The sequence below is a fragment of the Culex pipiens genome, chromosome 2 (assembly GCF_016801865.2).
Source record: "Culex pipiens pallens isolate TS chromosome 2, TS_CPP_V2, whole genome shotgun sequence".
NCBI classification, from domain to species: domain Eukaryota; kingdom Metazoa; phylum Arthropoda; class Insecta; order Diptera; family Culicidae; genus Culex; species Culex pipiens.
In genome coordinates, this window is record NC_068938.1 from 142137107 (window position 1) to 142158602 (window position 21496).

Here is a 21496-nt window from a genome sequence, read left to right on the forward strand (position 1 = left end):
CACTCCCCCCTAGACATCGACTAGACCGGAAGAACAAAACTTAAAATTTGAAAGTTCTTTTTCCTCACATCTAAGATCATTTTATTCGATCAAAACTATCACTAAACTTTCTATAAATTTATAATATATATTGCCAATATAAGCAAATAATTATAAATTAATAGCAGAGATTTTTTACAGTTTTTTGATAATTTCTCGTTAGAAAAAAACAAACAATTTTGATCTGGTTCAAACGATTTTTTAGTTTTGAACGAATATGATTTATGATTCTTATTGAAAATTATTGTGTTGTTTTTTAAACAAGACACTGTTGATTTTTTAAGATGTTTGTAATTGTTTAAAAGCTATGTAACTAATCCAAATTCAAGCACAGCTAGTATATTGTTTATTATAATTTTGCAAAACAATTTAGTAGAACTATTTGGCTGGAGTCTTACTAAAATATTATGCCTTAATTTTGGCCAAAATGCTTTTTATGAGCCGGAACACAACGGTGTCATAAACGAATATGGGTTTCTTAAGCTACATAGTTAGACATCATTCGTAAGGCGTAATTTTCCGTTGACAAAAACACGCATATAAAAATACCTTCTGTGACAGACCGCGTGGGTGCAGCAGCAGCAGTAGCACCCATCACTAATGTCTGTCGACAAGTGCATCGCTGGTCGGTCATCTTTCTGCAGTTCTAAAGTGTTTCTTGTCTGCCAGCCAGAATATCAATTTCATGCTCCACTTTTTCTCCCATCGGACGACCGAATCTTCAAAGGTGGGTGCAAAATGTTCCCTTTCCACTGCAGATGCACCAGGGAGGATGAGGTTTGCTGTCAGGTCGGTGCAAAATGAAAATCTTCGAGAAAACTGACCGTTAGACAACTTGTCGAGGCTGGTTGCCAGTTTTTCCAAATGCTTGGTTTGATTTTGTCACACGAGGTCGCACTAAAACAACCATTAGTTATGGGTTTCGGATGATTCACGCCGAATAATGGTTCTTTCGGTGGCTTGTTTGATCTAAATAAAAATATTATATTTTTACAATTATAATAAATAACACATAGATAAAAGAATAAAAAAGACAATTGTACACAATATTTTTTTTTTTTGCAAAAACAGAATCATCGCTCTGCCACCCTCGATACCAATTACCTCTTTTTAGGTCAATGCCTTCGAAGCGCAAAAGCGACTGTTGATAGAATCCGAACAATTTCAAACATTTTCCTTTCGTTGGCCCGTTGTTTGAAAAATGCACGCTTTCCCAGGACGCGCCACATTTCCACTTTTCTTGGTGTGCACTTTTCCCCCGCAGGCGGGAAATCGTAAATTCTTCGCTGATATTTTACATACTGCTAACAAGCCACCATAAACAACACACGAAAATTCATCATTCAGAGATTAATTTAATTGTGGCTGATCGTCGTGTCTCGGCCACCGGTTTGTCAGCAAAAATCACCAATCTAGAATTACGAACCATCATTCAACTGACAACTTAGAAGATGCTGGCGATAATTTAAGCTCTTTTGTAGTGTGGACAAGTTTTGAATGTGGCTTACTTTTACTAAACTCTGTTGTGTTCTTTGAAATTTCGTGTTTAAAATTCTTATTTTTTTAAATTACAAAACAATTAAAATTTACCCTTTCCAAACATTTCTCAACGAACAAAAATGATGCGAGCGTAATTTATCGGCTTAACTTGGTGCCGCGCCTCAAGGCAAGGTCTGGTCATCCACAGATCAGCTGGTTTTCACGAACCGTGCAAGCAATAGTCCTGTCCGCACGGCTCTACGGGGGGCGTTAAGCCACTGGGATATTATTTATTTTTATCGTTAATTTATTTCGGCCCCAGTCCAAGACCATGCCATTATGCCACGGAAATGGAGGGAGAAATTGTTGTTGATTAAAAAGCATGTTGTTTATCACGAAAGCAGGCAGTGAAAAGTGTGGACCAGTTTGTAAATAAAAACTGACTTAATCCACCTATGTGGTTGTTGCCTTCCTCACGTTTTACTAACATTTGGTGATATGATGGGTTTGGACACAAATTCTATCTATCTTCTATATATATATATACAAAATTTCGACGGTTTTGTTGGAACGCGAATCAATTCAACACGGAACGTTCGATCGAGGTGCTCTTTGTTGCGTTGGGTTCGTATGGTAAGTTCGTGAGTCCAAGGAAGGTTCTTACGCCAAAAAGTTACAACTTTGGCCATTCTGGAACCGATTCCGGAAAATTTGCCGATTGTATGGGAAAGGATAAAATCAAGTTTTGATCACAGGAGGCTGAATAAGCAAAAAAGTCAAAAACGTCAACAAACGAATAAAGGCAGAACGAAGTTTGTCAGGTAAGGCTTGTTTCTCAATAAAGAAATACACAAATGTCACTTAAGCGGTCATAACTTGAGATTGAGCGTTGTCAGATCTTCAATGTTTTGGACTCATTAGAAAAGTCTTTTGATTACCTAACCAACGATCGGTCGGAAGAAGGATCCGGACATAGTTTACATACATTTAAGTGAGATCCGGCAACAAAAAAGTACACAAATATCACTTAAGTGCTCATAACTTGAGACAGGGATGCCAGATCTTCAATGTATTGGACTCATTGGAAAGGTCTTTCGATTACCTATCCAACGATGGGTTGGATGATGGATCCGGATATAGTTTACATACATTTAAGTGAGATCCGGCATCAAAAAAGTACATAAATATCACTTAAGTGGTCATAACTTGAGACAGAGTTGCCAGATCTTCAATGTATTGGACTCATTGGAAAGGTCTTTCGATTACCTATCCAACGATCGATTGGATGATGGATCCGGACATATTTTACATACATTTAAGTGAGATCCGGCATCAAAAAAAGTACATAAATATCACTTAAGTGGTCATAACTTGAGACATGGTTGCCAGATCTTCAATATATTGGACTCATTGGAAAGGTCTTTCGATTACCTATCCAACGATTGGTTGGATGATGGATCCGGATATAGTTTACACACATTTAAGTGAGATCCGGCATCAAAAAAGTACATAAATATCACTTAAGTGGTCATAACTTGAGACAGGGTTGCCAGATCTTCAATGTATTGGACTCATTAGAAAAGTCTTTTGTTTACCTATCCAACGATGGGTTGGATGATGGATCCGGATATAGTTTACATACATTTAAGTGAGATCCGGCATCAAAAAAGTACATAAATATCACTTAAGTGGTCATAACTTGAGACATGGTTGCCAGATCTTCAATGTTTTGGACTCATTGGAAAGGTCTTTCGATTACCAACGATGGGTTGGATGATGGATCCGGACATATTTTACATACATTTAAGTGAGATCCGGCTTTAAAAAAGTACATAAATATCACTTAAGTGGTCATAACTCGAGACAGGGTTGCCAGATCTTAAATGTTTTGGACTCATTGGAAAGGTCTTTTAATAACCTAACCAATGATGGGTCGGGTGATGGGTCTGGACATAGTTTACATGCATTTATGTGAGATCCGATTCGCAACTCTGACACTTTTTTATACTTAACTTTTGAACTACTTATCGGATCTTCAAACAATTCAATAGTGCAGTATGGGGCACCAAACTGGATCGAATGCAACTAATTTGACTAAAATCGGGTCAGCCAGTGCCGAGAAAACTTGGCAAGAATTTTGAGCACCAAGGAGAATACGCACACACATACACACACACACACAGACATTTGTTCAGTTTTCGATTCTGAGTCGATAGGTATACATGAATATAGGTCTACGAGCTGTTTTTCAAAAGTTCATTTTTCGAGCAGGATTATAGCCTTACCTCAGTGAGGAAGGCAAAAAGTGGAACGAAAAACATAAGGATCATCACTGCTGAAATGCAAGTGGGGCAAACAAATGAAGAGTTGTGTACCGAAGAAAGTAGTTCATTCGAGCGGTATTGTGCATGTTCTGTTTGGTTCACATTTCGTGCAAAATACAAAATGATTTAATGTATGATTGTTTATAATATCACACTCAATTTCCACAGTTTCGAAACACTTTTATATTCTCATCAAAAGCGCATACTCGAAAAAAAGTGGCTGAATCCAATGAAAATCAAGCCTAATTATGAATTGTCCGAACATTTTTTGTCAAATTATGTTTGTTAATTAGTATGTTTTGTAAGTGTGGGAGGAATAATACCATCCCACAATTATGAAACAACCAAATTTGAGACAGCCTGAAATGCAGTATTTTGTTGAAAAAAAAACAAGATTTACTCGTGAAATAGCAACGGAATGGCTAAAAAGTACTTGAAAATAATAGGGTCAAATGAAATTATGCCTAAATTTAGGGAAGAGTGGGGAGACTTGATCCCCAGGGACACTTGATCCCTAGCTTGCACAGAAAAAAAATCATAGTAATATTACATCTGGAAACTAGTACATCTTTTATGTCAGAAAAAATATGTAATTTTACCTCTGAAAATTTGTAATTGTACCACTATTCTGGTGTAATGTCGCATTTTCAGTCTAAATTGAGGTAAAATTACATCTTAAAAGAGGTAATATTCAGCCTTCCAAAATTACACGTTCCAAATTTACACATTTTTTTACTGTGTGTATCTCGTCAGAATGTGTTTAAAAAAAACTTTGTTCTAGAAATACTTTGTTCTAGAAAGTTGTGCAAAATTTATTCAAACTCACTGTGGAAAACAATGTAAAAAAAAAATTTAAAAAAAATGTCGGGTTGCAATAAATCTCCAAGAGATCTTTTTTCTTTGTTTTGATAAGAATTGTTTGATAATCTTATCAACTACAAAACCCTCACGCATTTGACGTTAAATTTATCGTCTTACTATTTTTACAATCAATTGTTTAATAAAGTGCAATTAGAGAGACTTGATCCCTGCATTTTTACAGTAACTAGATTCAGCCTCAAGCTTAATTAATTGGTTTGGTCTTTCGTATAGACAAAGAAAAAATACTCTAAATTTAAAACGATCGTTCGATGGATTAAAAGTTCGCGTTGGTGAATATTCGTAGAAAGTTCAAACTTTTCAATTTAAAAGTTGGAATGTTTTTGAAACCTACTACCATGCATTTATGGAACAAAATCGTTGTATTGGTAAAAGTGTTTCACTTTTAATTGGATAAGAAACCTTTTATAACAACAATAAACAACATTTAATACTACAGTGATGATTTCTTGCCACCTCCGATTATCCCACTTCTCGTCGTCCTCCTCTTCGTCGGCTCCTTCTCCTCACCGTAAAAATCACCTGTCTCGTACTTGTCCGGAAACCGAATGTTTATCTGCTTCAACGCAATCTCGTTGTTCACGCAACACTTCGGCAGCGCCATCTCCTCGATGATCTCGTTCCAGTCCTCGCGGGAATTGACCTTCAATCACCAATCCCGGGCCAGCACCACTGAATACAACCGGTGCGAATCCACATTCCTACCTCTCATCCTACAAAAACAAACAAAATCAATCACAAACCCCACAAAACACTCAAGCTTCCTTCTTACGCATTCCGACCTTGTCCTTTTCGAGCACTCGACCTCGTCCCGCTCCCGCACCACCCTCCTTCGAAGGCGTTCCGCTGCTGCTGTTTGGCTCACAAAGGTTTCCGCGTCCGAGCCCTGGCTGCTGCCGCGGTCGGCTTTGCAATTGCGTCCTAGACCCACCCGACCCACCAAAGTGTTTGTTTACATTTGCGACTTAGGCGTACACGGTTACACGAGGACGTCAAAATGAAAGAAATTATTCAGTTAATACTTTTAAATCAGTTAGTAAGCCAGATTTTCAAAAACTGTAGTAGTAAAAGTTTTCATTTTTAAAACAAGAAAAAAACTTTCCCTTCAGCAAATTTTGGAAACTTTTTAATTCAAAAGTAAACTACTTTTGCCATTACAGTAATATTTGTTTGTGTGAATATGGTTTCCTTTAATATAGTTGTAGATGACCTAGTGCCTAGCCTAGTGCAGTTTGAACCATTTTTCAAATATTTGTTAAACACAAATTACCGTCATCTGGGGTGAATCGGGACTACAGTCTGAATAGCGACAGCGGTGTTTAGAGCACTTAAAGGTTTTAAATTTATAAATGGTTGTACACATTTTGTTGGTCTGAGTCTGTTCTATCTGAAACCTACCAGAAAAATCAAAATTTTGACGTCTATGAAATATTTCAGCGAAATGTTTCATAGTTTTGGTAAACTTATAATTTAATTTTATTCTATTGTTTTGGCATTAACTACAGCGTTCAAACAAACTTTAAATGAAAGTTGATGTTAGAATTCATGAAATAACACAGTTTTGACATGCATAATGCGAACTTATATCCAAAAAATTGATAAAACAAGATGAAGTGTCCGGGTTTCGAAGCGTCCGGAAAATCGAATCATGACGTTAAGCCTACAGTATTTTTGGCCAATCACATTTGTGGTCTGATTCAGTTGATAAATCAAAATTTTGGTAAGTCTGAGTTTGATTCTTATGATTAAATATCATATTTCCTTAACCATACATTAAACAGTTTTCATGGATACAAAACATATTTTATAATCGAAGCTGTAATTCAAATGACTGTTTCAAACTTCAGAAAAATACTTTTCATGAGCATGGAATGATTAAAGAATCACCAATTTTATAAACGGTATGGGGAAGCAAAATATTATAAATCGAGATGACCCAGTAAGTAAGTAAGTAACGTCATGATTCGAAATTCGGACACTTAGTACCATATTATTTTTGTTATAGCTGACAAAAAATCATGTAATAAGTTGGAAATGAAGAAATATTATCAGGATGTTGTATAAACAGTCAGTTTTAAGAAAATGCATGCAAAGTATGTCTTTTCTAACATTTTTTCATCAGAATTTGAAAATTAAAATGATTTGTTGTGCTTCGAATCCCCGAAACTGATAAAAGCTGATTCGAAATCCAGACACTTTTGCTTCGAATTCCGGACACTCGTTTTTGCTAATGAATCGCACAAATTTGGACTGAAATGTTAGTCAATGGCATTCTTAAGGTCTCAAATAAGCTGTTAACATAAAAACAATCGATATTCGAATCATGACGTTAAGTAAGTAAGTAAGTAAGTAAGTAAGTAAGTCTATATTTCGGGACGTTACACACAGATTTTTTCAAAAAGGGTGATCTACCCAGTTGCATTCGACGGTAAATTTATCCTATTTTCAGGATATGATCAGCTATAGAAAAATGGTTCCTAGCCACCGGAGATATTTCGGGTTTTCGAAGGTGGTTTTTGCTGATTGAGGTGCTTGAAAACATTATATTTTGATTTAGGCCGTTGTAAATATTTTTTGAAGTTTATGTCCCTCAAATCTGGCCAAAGTCGAGGGGGACAGGGGAGGGGCAAAAAAAATAAAAAAAAATAAAATTGAAATAACAAGCTATGGTATTCACCTACCCAGTTGTATTGCAATCATTAGTTTTCAAAATAGCTAAGTATTGACGAACCTTTTTTCATCCGCAAAAAAAGTTTTTTGCTTTACTGTACAACCGAATTTCACAATAATTCAAAATATTTTTGGTCGTTCTCAGACATGCTAAATATGATTTTAATCCAGGGGTGACCAAAGTATGGCCCACGGGCCAAATGTGGCCCGCGAGATGATTTTTTGTGGCCCGCGGGCCCATTTCGAATGATCATGTAAAATGGCCCTTTGACCAATCTGTACAGTAATTTGTAATTTTTAAAAATTAAGGTTTAGTTCAGGTGTGGTTTGGTTAAGCGTTTTAGTAGAATGCTAATTTGACTAAATTGAAAAAAACTGTAAAGATATCAAAAATATAGGCATTCCATTAAAAATTAATTCAAAACTCAGAACGCACCATTTTTAAAGGACTGAGCCTTAAAATAAAGACCAGAGAAGTCATGTTTCAATCATGACAAAACATATCAGAACTAATAGTTTTTGCTGATACGCGTCGAATGAAGTCAAGATAATCGAAATCCATAATAAAATAAGGATTTTATGAGTGATTTTAGCAATAGCAAAAATACGATTTCTTGTTCGTTTTAGCCCTAAAATACTCAAACTTCACCAACTTGTAACTTTTGAACCCCAGGGTTTAGAAAAATCGTCCAGAAGACTTTTGTTCATGTCTCGGCTAGATCATTCGAATAAAGTTTCTCGCGTTTGTGTACATCCTTGGACCAGTTCCCATACAAATTTACCCATTCTCCTTTGGTGACATATTGAGATTTTATTGAAATTGGATGAACAATTGATGAAATCTTTTGTAACGAATTATTTTTATTTTTCAAAGTTTATTTTACCATTTTTGAAATATAATAAGAATCGTTGAAAATACAAGTGAATTCAAATAATTATTTTTTTTTCCAATTCCATTATCTTTGTGAAAATGTGATTGTTTTCAGCCACAAAATGTTCAACCACCTCTCGACCTTGACCAGGCCATAGTATTTAAAATTCTTACAAAAAATACTGTATTTCCTGATTGAATGTTTGGCATAAATATTGCAATAAAAAGCTCACGAATAATATGTTTTGCATTTTTTTTACTTTGCTGATTATTGAAATTGGAAGCTTTTTGGAACAAAATAGCAAAAATTTATTATTTGTTAACTAATATTTCAACGAAGAAAAAAAAATAAAATGAATACAAAAAAATGGTAGTTATAGTTTTTGCTATTATGGATTGAAATAAAGTAATTTATTTTTTCTCAAATAACATTTTTTTGAGATTTTTGGAGATGACGATATCTCAGCAATTAATGGTTCGATTTTCAATGTTAATACATGAAACATTCGTGAAATTTTCCGATCTTTTCAAAAAAAAATATTTAAAAAAAATTTAAATCGAGACTAGCATTTTAAATGGGCGTAATATTCAATATTTGGCCCTCTTAAAATGTTAGTCTCGATTTAAAAAATTTCAAAATATTTTTTTTGAAAAGATCGGAAAATTTCACGAATGTTTCATGTATTAACATTGAAAATCGAACCATTAATTGCTGAGATATCGTCATTAGAAAATGGTGGGCTGTTTGGGTGAGACTTAGAAAACTTCAATTTTCGTGTTTCTTTTTCTTTAAGCCGCTGTATCTCAGCAACCAGAGGTCCAATCTTCAATGTCTCTCAGACAATTTTATAGCAAATTTTCTGAACCTTTCAAAAAAAAATATTTTTAGAAATGGTCACTCATGGTCACTATTTTTAAAAATCGAAAAACTGCAAATATTTCGCTAAAATCAAACTTTCGGTGGCTATATCTTGAAAACGGAGCCCTTTATCAAAAAATCTTTAAAGTACTTTTCGATTGCAAATTCAATTTTGCATTAAAAAATAATGTCAAACTTGTTTTTGCATGAAATTTTTTTCCAAAAATCACTATTTTTTCAAAAATTCATAACTCGGCGGCAGATTTTTTGACCATGTTTCTCTATGGCTCAAAAGTTGCGGATTTTTGTCCCTAAAACATATCAAAAAATCTCGAAAATCAAAAAATACGTATTTTGGGAAATTGAGTTTTTATGAAAAAAAGTTGATAAAAAAATCTGCAAATTTTTTTTTTCCGTGTTCCTATTTTTTCTCAAAAGTCCTCAACAATACCTACAACTTTGCCGAAGACACCAAATTGATCAGAAAATTCACTCAAAAGTTACAGCTGTTTGAATATTTACATACCATTTTTGTATGGAGACTTGTACGGGTGAACCAATGACGCAAAATAGCTTATTTGGTCATAGGGAAGGCCCCCACAAAGTTTGAGTCAAATCAAAAAATACAAAAAATAAAAATGGTTGAAATCGGCCGATTTCGTAGAGAGTTGCTCATTAGTCAAGTTTAAGTATGATACAATTCATGTCTCAGAAACAATTTTTTTCTAAAGTTTTGAAGTTGAAAAATTAACCCAAACCTTTCAGAAATCATCCAGAGAGAAAAACCTTATAGAAAAAAGATTTTGAGTTGGGTGAATGGTTTACATATATTTTTCTAGAAATTACAGCATTATAATAAGTATTTGTTTAGATTGGAATTAAATTGAAAATAGTCTATTTAAGAAACGCAACCATACTACAAATACCTGGAGCGAGTAAAGGAAGCGAATCAGTACTGCAGACTTAATAGGGAAAGAAGATTTTAAGCTTGCAATTTGCAAGGATACACCCTTTTTGTTGTTATGTGTCTGTTATACAAGAAACCAGTCAACAACATCCAAATATTGTGCATCAACAAGGCTTAAACAGCTGTCCCAATTCACCTCTGATGATGGTTACTAAGTATTTTTTTCAGTGATGATCAGTGCACAAAGAAATGGTTCATATTCACTAAACCAACACAAGAGCCTCGTTAAATCAATGTTTTGAAAACAATGGCTTAACCGTTAATCTCTTGCGACATGTTTATAAGACTATTTGCGGTAAATAAAACCAGATGCACTTTGAATACCTTTTGCTGTATAATTTATATCCTTAAACAAAGCTGCCGAATTCAATATTTTCTCATGCCCATCTGAGCATTTAACTTAAAATATTGTATCAATCAGTTAAAATACCACCTGTGACGAATTACTCACCAAACTGGGGCAAAAAATGAACAAAAACCGAAAAACTGAATTAAAATCGAACCAATTTTTCATTCAACCAACTACCCGCCACTATTTCGCTTGTCTTCAAAAATTTGGCCCCACTCCAAGCGGCGGCGTGGTTGTGGCCGAGAATTGATTTAAAATCTCTCATAAACCCCTTTTGTCGGCACTTCCGATAGCAGTGCCAAGCGTCAACCGGCCACAACCCAAGCATAGGAATTTCACCCAAGCAGCAACGACAGAAAAATTAAGAGATGACAACAGATGGCAGCACATCCACTCGACGATGGCGGTGTTAATTTAAGATTCTCGTTTTCGTTTATCCCCATTTCTAGGCGAATAAAAACGTCTTTTTCAAGTCACACACCGGGTGGAAATGTTGGGCGGATTCCAAACGGAAAGCTTCTCCTTCTGCAGTGTTCGTTCCGATACGGTGAGCAATGCTGAAAATTTGCAATTTTGAGTGATGATTAAACTTTACGAACGACGATTATACTTTTGAAAGTAACTATTCGATGAGGGATTCTTTCAATTTCGAAGAAAATTAATTAGAAGACACTTTCTCCATTTTTTCTTGTATATTGTTCAATTGTCAATATAAATAAAGCAGAAGCAACGCACAGGACGTTCTTTTTCCCGGAACACAAGGAATCTTCACTCCTTCTTCTTCTCCTTGCCACCTTTCTCCTCCGTACACCGCCCGCAGCACCCACCGTCCAGCGAGTTCTCGCAAATGTCCAACGGTTTGTGGTTGGGCGTCCACTCGCCCAGGCTTTTGTTGGCGTAGAAATCCATCGGGTAGACCTCCTTCGGAACAGCGGTGCTGCTGCCGTTTGTCGTGCCGTTGGTTGTCGGCTCGGAACATTCGTCAAGTTTCCACTCGGCGTCTCCCAGCGCCACAGAGAGCTCGTACGGGGTCAGCAGAGGCTTCGGGAAGGCGGTGCCCCAGTCGATTGAAAGGCGCGGGCAGGCCACCTGGAGTTGGGGGAGAAAAAAAAAACGAACGAATAATTTTAAAAACCTATTACATAGTTTTGAAAACTGAAATTAAAATATTAAAATATAAATTATATATATTAGCGATTCCACGTCAAACCAGCAGGATCCAGATCAAAAGAGCTACGATTTGGTTCAAATTTGGCATGGGGGTTCTTTGGTTAAACAATTCGGCCCGTATAGTTTTTTTTTTTTTGCTGTTAGGGTTGTCCTATCCGAAATAAAGTGTTCCAAAAAATTGCGTTTTTAAACGATTTTCGCAAAAACCACATTTTTCAAAAAATCATATTCCTTATTTCAAATTTTACCTCGCCATGTTTCAGAAGAAAGATGATAGAATCGAACTTAAAGTACCATGCTTTTCCATCGAAATGAGTTTCCGGTTCATTTTGCTGGAGACGCATGGTGCTTTAAGATCAATTAATGTAGAGTAGTACGGGGCAAAGGTGCGCACCAGCCTATTCAATACTTAATTTCAACCTAAAAAGCTTATATTTGGGGTTTTGACTTGTCTTACGATCAATTTTATGTATTTACAAAAGTAAAGTAAAAAAAATGAAGTTTGTTAAAGTTATCGGACAAAGTCACTTTTGGCCTTTTGGGCCATTTTGATCTAATATTTGAAGTTTACAAAATAAGGTTTACAAAACTTCAGGTTCACGAAATCTTTAAAACCATTTAGCTAGTGTTTTGTCTATTTTTTTGAAATTCGTCTTCTTATGAGCAATTCCATGTCAAATAGGGAATCGGTAATTTCAATGAAACTTTGTAGACATTTTATCCTACGCTTAAATAAGCCATTTTTGTGGAGCCAGTTTCACTCGATAATGACATTTGAGAAGGGCGTATTTCGTAATTTAAAAATCATTGTTGCATTGTATCAAAAAGTGGTCAGAGACAAACTTGTAGGAAATTTCCGAAAAAAATACACTAATAGAAAAAAAACACTCCACTTTTATGAGATTTTTTGATTTTTAGGTTTAAAAGTCATATTTGAAGGTGAGCCCACGATTTTTTTTCGTTAAAAATTTTTGTGAAAATAGCCTAATATGTTACAAAAAGACTCGTTGACCGTTGTCCTAAGTCCAATCCTTGTGAAGTTACAGCGGTTTTTTGAAATGGGAAAAAATAGGTTTTTTTATGGTTTTTGGCAATTTATATGTGACAGACTTGATTTTTCAGTCTCGAATTTTTTTTACCAGAAAGCTCGTCCAATTTCCCAAAAGTTTGTCCTTGATCACATTTCAATTGGATGTATGGGCTTACAGATATAAACTAATTACATTGCTCATAACGGAAAACTAGAGCGTCCAATTTCCCGTCCCGGGAAAAAAATTCCCGGGAATTCCCGGGATTTCCCGAAAAAAAATATTTCCTGTTTCCCGGGAAATTTGTAAATTTCCCGGGAATTCCCGAAATTCAAGCGGAAGTATACATTTCTTAAATTTTTTGAACTTTTTTTGGAAAATGCTCTGAAAAAATAATAAATGATCAAACTCAACATGATTTTGTTAAATTAAATGTTTTGTTTGGTTTATATATAATTAATGAGATTATCAGAAATTATGACATCAGAATTATTTCTGGTAATATTAATTTTTAAGGCAACTGGAAATAGATCTTGTTTAATGAGTATTAAATTATTACAATTAGGTAAGCTTTCAACAGATTGATGTAATTTAATCAAAACAATATTAACTCCTTACCTCAAAATTAAAATTGAGATTTTTTTTACGTTTTTGTTTACCATGATCAAATGAGATAAAAATCAAATTTTGCAGGCCAAGTGCGAATGATGCTGATGATACCTCTTCAGTTGACGCTCAGGCGAGGAACATCCTGGAAGGAGCGTCACTGACTACGTCCGTAGTCCTGTTAGATCATACTTGATCAAGACAGTATAGCTCTGGTTCCTTGCAAGTGTCCTATTTTCTTACCTCCACGTTGGCTTGGTTTTCATGATGACCTAGCTGGTGGCCTGTGGAAACGGATCGTAAACCTTTGACCACCGCGGGTCAAAGTCGAGACGGCTAAAAGAAAGGGGCGCGACAATGTGGGAAAGGGAAGTAATTTGTGATTGTAGACGGTATTGTTTTGATTCGCAGTATGTTGAGTCAACTGCTGTGGATGTACCTGAAACATCGCAAAACGGGGTTTCTCTTCTTTCCCTTTCATCTACCACCTATCTTCTGTTTATTTTGTTTCACTGATTTTCTAACGCGGCTTCTGTTTACTATCCTCCATTTGATTTCGATTTTACTCATTTGATTCTCTTATTTCTCAACGCTTTTTCACTCTATTTTACCAATTGATGCTGCTGTAACATACTTTCTGTTTTCCCTTAATTTGGAAGCGATTTCAATTTTGTTTATCATGTGCCTTTTCTTTATTTATCTATTTGAATAATTTTTCATCTGCCCTATATATTGCCCTAATACAATCTAAGTTTGTTTGTTACCTCTGTTTATTAACTATTGTTAATTTCTTACTTCATACATACATATCTTTCTTTTACTATTGATTCTTCAAATAGTATATTTCTTTCACTGTCCATTGTTTTCAATCTTCACCCTTTTCTTTAAAAACAAGTGAGGTTTGAGCCCTTACTCAATTTTTGGAATGATCAAATAATTAACACAAATATTACTATTGTACTTTTGGTAAACTTTTATAACATGCTTAGGACCAAAAATTGTAACAAAACACCGCGACAAAAGAAATAGCAACATATAAACACGACTCAACACTAGGAAATACTTAAGGAGAAAACAATACACAGTAAAATAACAACTAGTTTTTGATTTCAAACTAAAAATAAAACAGTTTTTGCTTTAATGAAAGTTGTTAGGCACACTTTAAATGGTTAGGCGCTTATACTTACATCAAACCCTACTTAATGTACCACCCCCGGCCGAGTTAAAATGCGTAACCGGAAAAGAAGGTGTGCATGCCTGGCACGAACACTCAAAGCGTGTTCTAGCGTGCTGCTCGTACTGACTCAGAGCAAGGGTGAGATGTAGGTGTAAGGGCAGTGCGTGTTCGTCGGGAACCAAGTGCATAAGATCGGTCAAGGCCCGTTCTTACACTGAAAATTGCGAATTGTTTTTGTTTACCATGATCAAATGAGATAAAAATCAAATTTGTGCAAAAAGAATTTATTCAATTGGTTGAATACCTAGTACTAAATAAATTACAATTTGAAGTAAAAGAATTATGGAGCACTGGTGCAACTACAGGTGCTAGAGGGTTAAATGTGAAAAATAGAAGACTTTTTGTGGATTGATGTTAGTTTATCGTGTAATTTAAATTATGCAACATGATAATACAAAAAAAAAAATCATTGATAAATTACTTCCTATTGTTTGTTCTCAAAAAATGCAAGAATATATTCAAAGCTTGCTCAAATATTTGAAAACATTGGGTTGTTTGGAGTAAAACCAGCTTTACCATTTGTTCACGAGCTGAAACCAGTATTTGTCATGAAAAACATAATTTCTGCATGTTTTTTTTCTCATTTCAATAAACTGGTCACAGAGGCATTTTTAAAATTTCTCATCAAAAAATACCAAAATACATTTTCCAGTAGTTGAATGATTTTTTACATGCAGTCAAGCTGTTAATTGATCTTCACACTTATTTAAACCATTATTGTTGATGTCCTATACAATTTTGTTGCTTAATATTAATTAAAACCGAGACCATAACAATTTTCAATAAATTTAAAATTTCCCGGGAATTCCCGGGATTTCCCGGGAAATTGGCTGAATATTTCCCGTTTCCCGGGAAATTTGTAACCCCGGGAAATTGGACGCTCTACGGAAAACATAATATTTTTCAGTGTAGTACCTAAATACACTCAAACCCCGATGGTTTGACACCAACTGTTGTCAAACGAACGGGGTCACGTTTTAGTTTGACACCCCTTTTACACGGAGTTCACACACACTACCAAACGTTTGTTTTGATAGAGTGCGTGAGCGCCGTGTAAAAAGTGACAGTTCGTCACTTTTTAGTTTGACTTTGACCAACCAACGGGGTACAAACTAAAAAAGTGTCAAACGAAAAAGTGACCAACCACCGGGGGTTGAGTGTAGTAAATTAGCTTAAATTATTAAAAAACGAGCTATTTTGAAATGTGGTCAAAGACCATCTTATGGGAAATTGGACGAGCTTTCCGGTAAAATTCTTTTCGAGACAGAAAAATCAAGTCTGTCATATAAAAATTGCCGAAAACCATAAACACAAAGTTTCATTGAAATCGGAGAGGGTCGAGAAAAAAGTACATAAAAAATTCCTGTTTTGAGCTGGAATTGCTCTTATGTTTAACCATCATTTTTCCTTAAAAGAAATTGCGGGGCAAAGGTGCGCACTAAAATTTCCATACATTTTAGTATGAAAAAAGTTCAAACACATTGAACAGGTTTTATTTCTGATAAAATTGATTCATAATCACAAAAAATAGTATTTCTGACAAAATTGGACCAAAAAATATAACTTATGCGAAAATAGGAAGGTTTTTAATCCTAAAAATTAAACTTTAGTTATATAAGTACTACTTAGTTTAAATAAGTTACTATACCATAAAATTATCTTCATTTGGGGTAAAAAACAACCCCCAATTGAAAACTTGATCAAAAGTTAACTTTTAGGGGCAGGGGGGCCAGAATGGTCCGTGAGGGCAAAATGGGCCACATTAGGTTTTGGGCTTTAGAATGGATTTTGACCAAATGTAAGGCAAGGGTCTTATAAAGGACGTCAAATAACATCACCACACCGAAAACGACGTTTGAATTCTTTCCATAAGTGGACCCCTTTCCTATAGTGGACCCTCTGAAGGGTTTTTGATGAAAAATTCAATAAAATCCCAATTTCAAGCGTGTTTTTGTCTGCAAATCTTTTATTTGGCATGTTCAGCATCATTTAAAACAATGTTGACTGACATTGAATTGTCCTTTTTGCCAAAATAAGTGTTTTGAGTTCGACATCAGAAATCAGACATGGCCACTAGCATTTTCACAACAAAACAGCTTTTCTATTTTATGATTGAATTAATTATCCAATCATTTTTTGACTGGTTATTTAACTTTAGTAAGTCGAAATAATGTAAGTTTAAGGAACTATACTAAAATAAAGCGAAGAGCTGCTCATTTTCAAGCTAAAATTAGGGGGGTCCAATATAGGACAACGAAAATCCTAACTTTTCCAAAAGTGGACCCCTGTTAATTTAACCTTCAAAAATGAAGAAAACTGTGTATTTAAGCAAAAGTTTTTCTCAAACATACAATAAATGCTTGTTGTAATCAACCTAATTGCATATTTTTTCAATTATGAGTATAAATATAGCCGTTTTCATGTTAAAAGTATCAAAAATGCTGAAGCCGTAAGAATTCATAATAAATAAAATAGTTAATTTAACTTAACTGAAGCATCATAATTAAAGTTTGAAATGTTATTTTATAAGTATAAATCAATAATAAAATATTTTTTGAAAAAAAAAACATGCATGGTTTTATCAGCAATCGTAAACAAATCTATTGTTTTGTTTCAGTCAACTATTTATGTAATTAATATGGAAAATGTGCATCAAAATTACTTGTTTTAATCATTTTAATGTTTACAGTTGTTTTTGAAACGTTTTCTTTGATCCTTTTTGGAAAAAATGTTTTTAAATGTCTGTTAGGTTTTTTGTTGTTTTAAGCAAAATTTGTTAATAAAACATATTTGTTTATGATGGAAAATCCATCTTTTATTCATTATATCTATCATTAGACCTACACCATGCATCAAAACATCAAAACATCGGTTAAATTTGGTAAAAAATAACAGTTTGCCTATAGTGGACCCGGGTCCACAATCGGATTATGGACCCGGGTCCACTATAGGAAAAGGGGGTCCACAACAGGCAAAAAAAAACTTTTTTTTCAATTGGCTATTTTTCTGCTCAAAAACAAATAACTGATGAAACAAATTGTCAAAATTGTTCAAAAGACTTCAGTTTTCATTGTTTTGTACAAAGGGTTATGAAAAAGTGCTTAAAATATTGAAAAATTGTGAAAAATGCACGTCGGTTCTACTAGGGGGTCCACTAATGGTTAAAATACCCTATTTTTCGAATTATGAGCAAAAATGTAAATTTATGGACAAAACCACGCAAATGTTGTTTATTTTGAGGTTTTAAATAACCTTTCTCGAAAGTTAGATTGTTTGAAAAAGTTTGTTCAATGTTTATAATGTTACCAGGAGCTATTACGAAGGTAATCAAACAACAACGGAACCTTCAAATCATTTAGAGGCTTGGTGGTGGAAGTGTTAAATTAAAATCCACTTGGGGGCAGAATGGACCACCCTTTTCCTGCCTTATAAAAACAATCAAAAGTTACGAAATTTTGGTTAAATGAATTACACTCAAACCCCGATGGTTTGACACCAACTGTTGTCAAACGAACGGGACCACTTTTTAGTTTGACACCCCTTTTACACGGAGTTCACACACACTATCAAACGTTTATTTTGATAGTTTGCGTGAGCGCCGTGTAAAAAGTGACAGTTCGTCACTTTTTGGTTTGACTTTGACCAACCAACGGGGTATTGTCCGTTTCTTTCAAAGGTACACGTCGTGCGGCATTTCAGAATGTGCCGCAGACACTGTTGCCAACGATTTTCTACACTTTTGGTGCAATAAAAAACATTTCCGGCAACAATGCCATGCAATTCGAAGAAGAAGATCAACGAAAACAAAACGCACAGTATGGAATTTGACAGCGCGCATTTGCCGAAAGTGCGGCGCGTCGTTTCGAGGCTGGTATGCCGCGTGTCTTTTTCGGGAATACGCGCAATACAAACTAGAAAAGTGTCAAACGAAAAAGTGACCAAATTAACTGAAAAATCCAGGAAGGTGCTGTGTCCTATCCCTCGCCTAGACCAGACCAAAATCCATGATAAAGCTGTCAGACCAAATCTGTCAGACCAAGACTGTCAGACCAAAGAGCAAAAAGTAAACAATCTTGGTCTTCGACGTAGGTGCACACAAATCAAGAAAAGAAAATTTGAAAAAGAATTTTATTTTTCCAATTCAATGACTGAGTTTGGACTGCAAAATTGAATGGACGTCAGAAAATGATTAAACAGTGCGGCGTCTTGTACACCGACAATTAAATAAGCAGTTAAAAGCCTTATCTTCCAATTTAATTTTTGATCGCGTTTTTGGTGTACACCTGAAAAATCTTGAAATTATTTATACGGATTTGTGATCAGGGATGCCACATTTGAAGATTTTCGAGCACAGGCTCAATGTTCAAACGTATTGTTTTGCCATGTTATTCGATGATTTGTAATTAAATGAATTACTCACGAAAAAGATAACAATGTTTTGCTTCTTTTGCCAAAAACAGATTTGTAAAATATTATTTTGCCATCAAGTTAAACTCATTTGCGTTTTTTTGATGTGCCCGAAAATCTTCAAAATCTGGCATGCCTGTTTGTGATTCCTCTCTTTCCATCATTCCAAAAATCACCATTTGGTGAATACACGGTGCTCAAAGTACCGCTGTAATGAAAAAATATATGCAATACAAGATTTTGTTGTCTATCTATTCCTTACACCAAAACGCACCTCTGAGCAAAAGATGAAAACATTCGCTGATATAGTTTTCGAGATACAGCCATTTCAAGATGTTACATCCGATTTTCAATAAGAAAACCAAAACAATCTATACAATTTCAGTACGTTAAATAATATGTATTTCGAGATAATGACGTATTTTGTTTCATATGACTGTCAGGCATCTCTGGGCCATTTTTCGGAAGGTTTGCTGATGTAATTCTCGAGATACAGCAATTTAAATGTTTTTAAATACCGTTATATATTTTGAGCTCCGTGAACAGAGCAATCTTTCCTATGAGAGAGGAATTGTTGAGTTTTGAAGCAGGAAATATATTAAAACGTGAGTTCAAAATAATATATTACAATTTAGAATTCAAACAGTTCATCGAAATTTATAATATAATTGCTTCAATATCGAAAAATTAAAACTGTGACATACGTCAAATATTTTTGAAAGTAAAATCCCTAGATTTCGGGACGGGAAATTGGAAGCTCTCATTAGAACTGTTAACAAAATCATTAAAAGGAGAACTTTAGAATTATGGATTTGACTGTTTTCCTGGTTAACTTAGCTACTCTTTAAAAATATCTCTTTTCTTCGTAGCAAACCGCTAAATGTTTCTCAAAGTGTAATTGGTTTCACTCTCCTCCAATTTTATTTTTCTCTTCTCTTCATTCTATTGTGCATCGCTTTCAAATTTATGCATGTCAAGTGTTTATCATTTAATAAACTCATTCCAGCATAGCAAAGTATGATCTACGTTTCCCTAAAATTATTAAAAACAAACCCCAACAATTGCGTTCCGCTGACTCACCTGCACAAAGGCATCGACCTCGCGGAACAGCTCCAGCTTGGTGGGAAAAATTTCCGACAGCAGAATGATAACCGCCTCGCGGTTGTGATGCTTTAATCGCTTGCGCAAATGCTCCATCACCTTGGGCGACCCCTGCCGGCCGAGCGTGCCCAAAATCAGCCCAAATCGTTTCGCGTCACGACTTGCGTCAATCGCTCGCTTGCGGTTCCGCCGCATCTCGGCGTGGTCGTAGTGCTCGCGGGTGAACCGCTTCTCGTACGGATCGTACTTGTAGGCTTCGAGGGATGGGTTGGAAATCATGGCCGCCTCCAGGTGGAACCGACCGTCACCGAGGTAGATCAGGGTGCGTTCGTCCGGGATTCGAGGTGCGGTGCAGCCGAGGATTTCACCCGGGCTGAGGGGTTTGGACTGCGGGATTACGACGTCGTAGTTTGCCTCGCGGAGTTCTTTTGCGGCGGCGTGCAGTGTCGCCACGAACTGGATTGTGCTGACCAGGGCAAGTTTGCGGTTGCCGTCGCCGAAGTTGAGCTTGACACTTTCGATGAAATGCAGCGCGTCGATTTTGATGTCCACGAACACGTACAGCACCTTGATGCCGGTCGTCTGGTCCACCGGAATGAGACAGCTGTGGCCGTAGTGCACGAGCAGATCGGCACCGAGGGCTTTGGCGGTGTAGTCGTCTACGCAGCACGCACCGTACGTGACGTCGCCCATCACAATCGTGTCCGCTTCGGTGAACCGCTCAATGATGTCGCTGATTACCAGGGAGAACATCAAAAGACCTGGAAGAGCGAATCTGTTAGAATCTGGTCAAATACCCTACCAAGAATTAAACTCACCTTCCGGCAGCTGTAGCGCCACCCGCCGGGCCTTCATTTCCCGGATGCGCCAGATGGTCTTGTGGATCTCAAAGTTGTAGTTCGTCGGCAGCACGCTGATGGCCGCATTCAACTCAACATCGTTCAGCAAAGCCTGTGGAATCTTGTTCACGACCCGGGTGGCCCCCTTGAACACCTTCCGGACGGGCTTGGCCTTCACAATCTTCACCTCATCCGTCACCGGAGCAGCTGCAATGTCCGCAGGTTGTGCGACCTCGACCGCTGCCATGGCTAGTGTGTGGTTACAACAGGTTCCACGGGTCGTCACTGTTTCTTGGTCCTCGTGGCGTTCGGAACGAAATTTGCAACACCTCCTCACCTTTCGAAGGTCGCCGCTGTATAAAACGTTTAACCAGGTCAGGTAGACCTAACGCCTTCAACTCTAACTTCGCACAGTGAATAAAACTCCCCGCGTCGCTCCGTTCCGCCTGCTGGACACTCCACTAATAAAGTTGGATTACGTGACAAACTGCACATGGGTTATGACGGCGAGCAGGCGATTTACCTTCACCAACCACCCCACCACCAAAGAGACTGACGGCTACCTCGAACGACAACAGAGAGCACGATCAGCTGAGCTGAGAGAGGGAGAGCGTGTTTGAGAAAAGAAAACATCAAAAGGGAATTCGACTAAAAACACAATGGGATAGGGG

The 21496-nt window shown here is 36.3% G+C and overlaps 1 protein-coding gene across 1 annotated transcript; it reads right to left on the minus strand.

Annotated features, from left to right (window-relative positions):
* Nucleotides 1-11188: 11188 nt before the first annotated feature.
* Nucleotides 11189-21384, minus strand: LOC120417993 (2-(3-amino-3-carboxypropyl)histidine synthase subunit 1). The gene is made up of 3 exons (XM_039580237.2): nucleotides 20805-21384; nucleotides 19966-20747; nucleotides 11189-11526 (listed from the first exon to the last, which is right to left on the minus strand). The coding sequence occupies exons 1-3, from the start codon at nucleotides 21070-21072 to the stop codon at nucleotides 11206-11208; spliced, it is 1371 nt and encodes a 456-aa protein (XP_039436171.1). The 5' UTR covers nucleotides 21073-21384; the 3' UTR covers nucleotides 11189-11205.
* Nucleotides 21385-21496: the final 112 nt, after the last annotated feature.

Excerpts from the sequence above, each read along its gene's own strand:
- LOC120417993 (XM_039580237.2), bottom strand. The coding sequence starts at position 21,072 with ATGGCAGCGGTCGAGGTCGCACAACCTGCGGACATTGCAGCTGCTCCG. Across the intron at positions 20,748-20,804 it reads GGCGCTACAGCTGCCGGAAG|GTCTTTTGATGTTCTCCCTG; the intron begins GTGAGTTTAATT and ends TCGCTCTTCCAG. Across the intron at positions 11,527-19,965 it reads AGGTCGATGCCTTTGTGCAG|GTGGCCTGCCCGCGCCTTTC; the intron begins GTGAGTCAGCGG and ends CCCCAACTCCAG.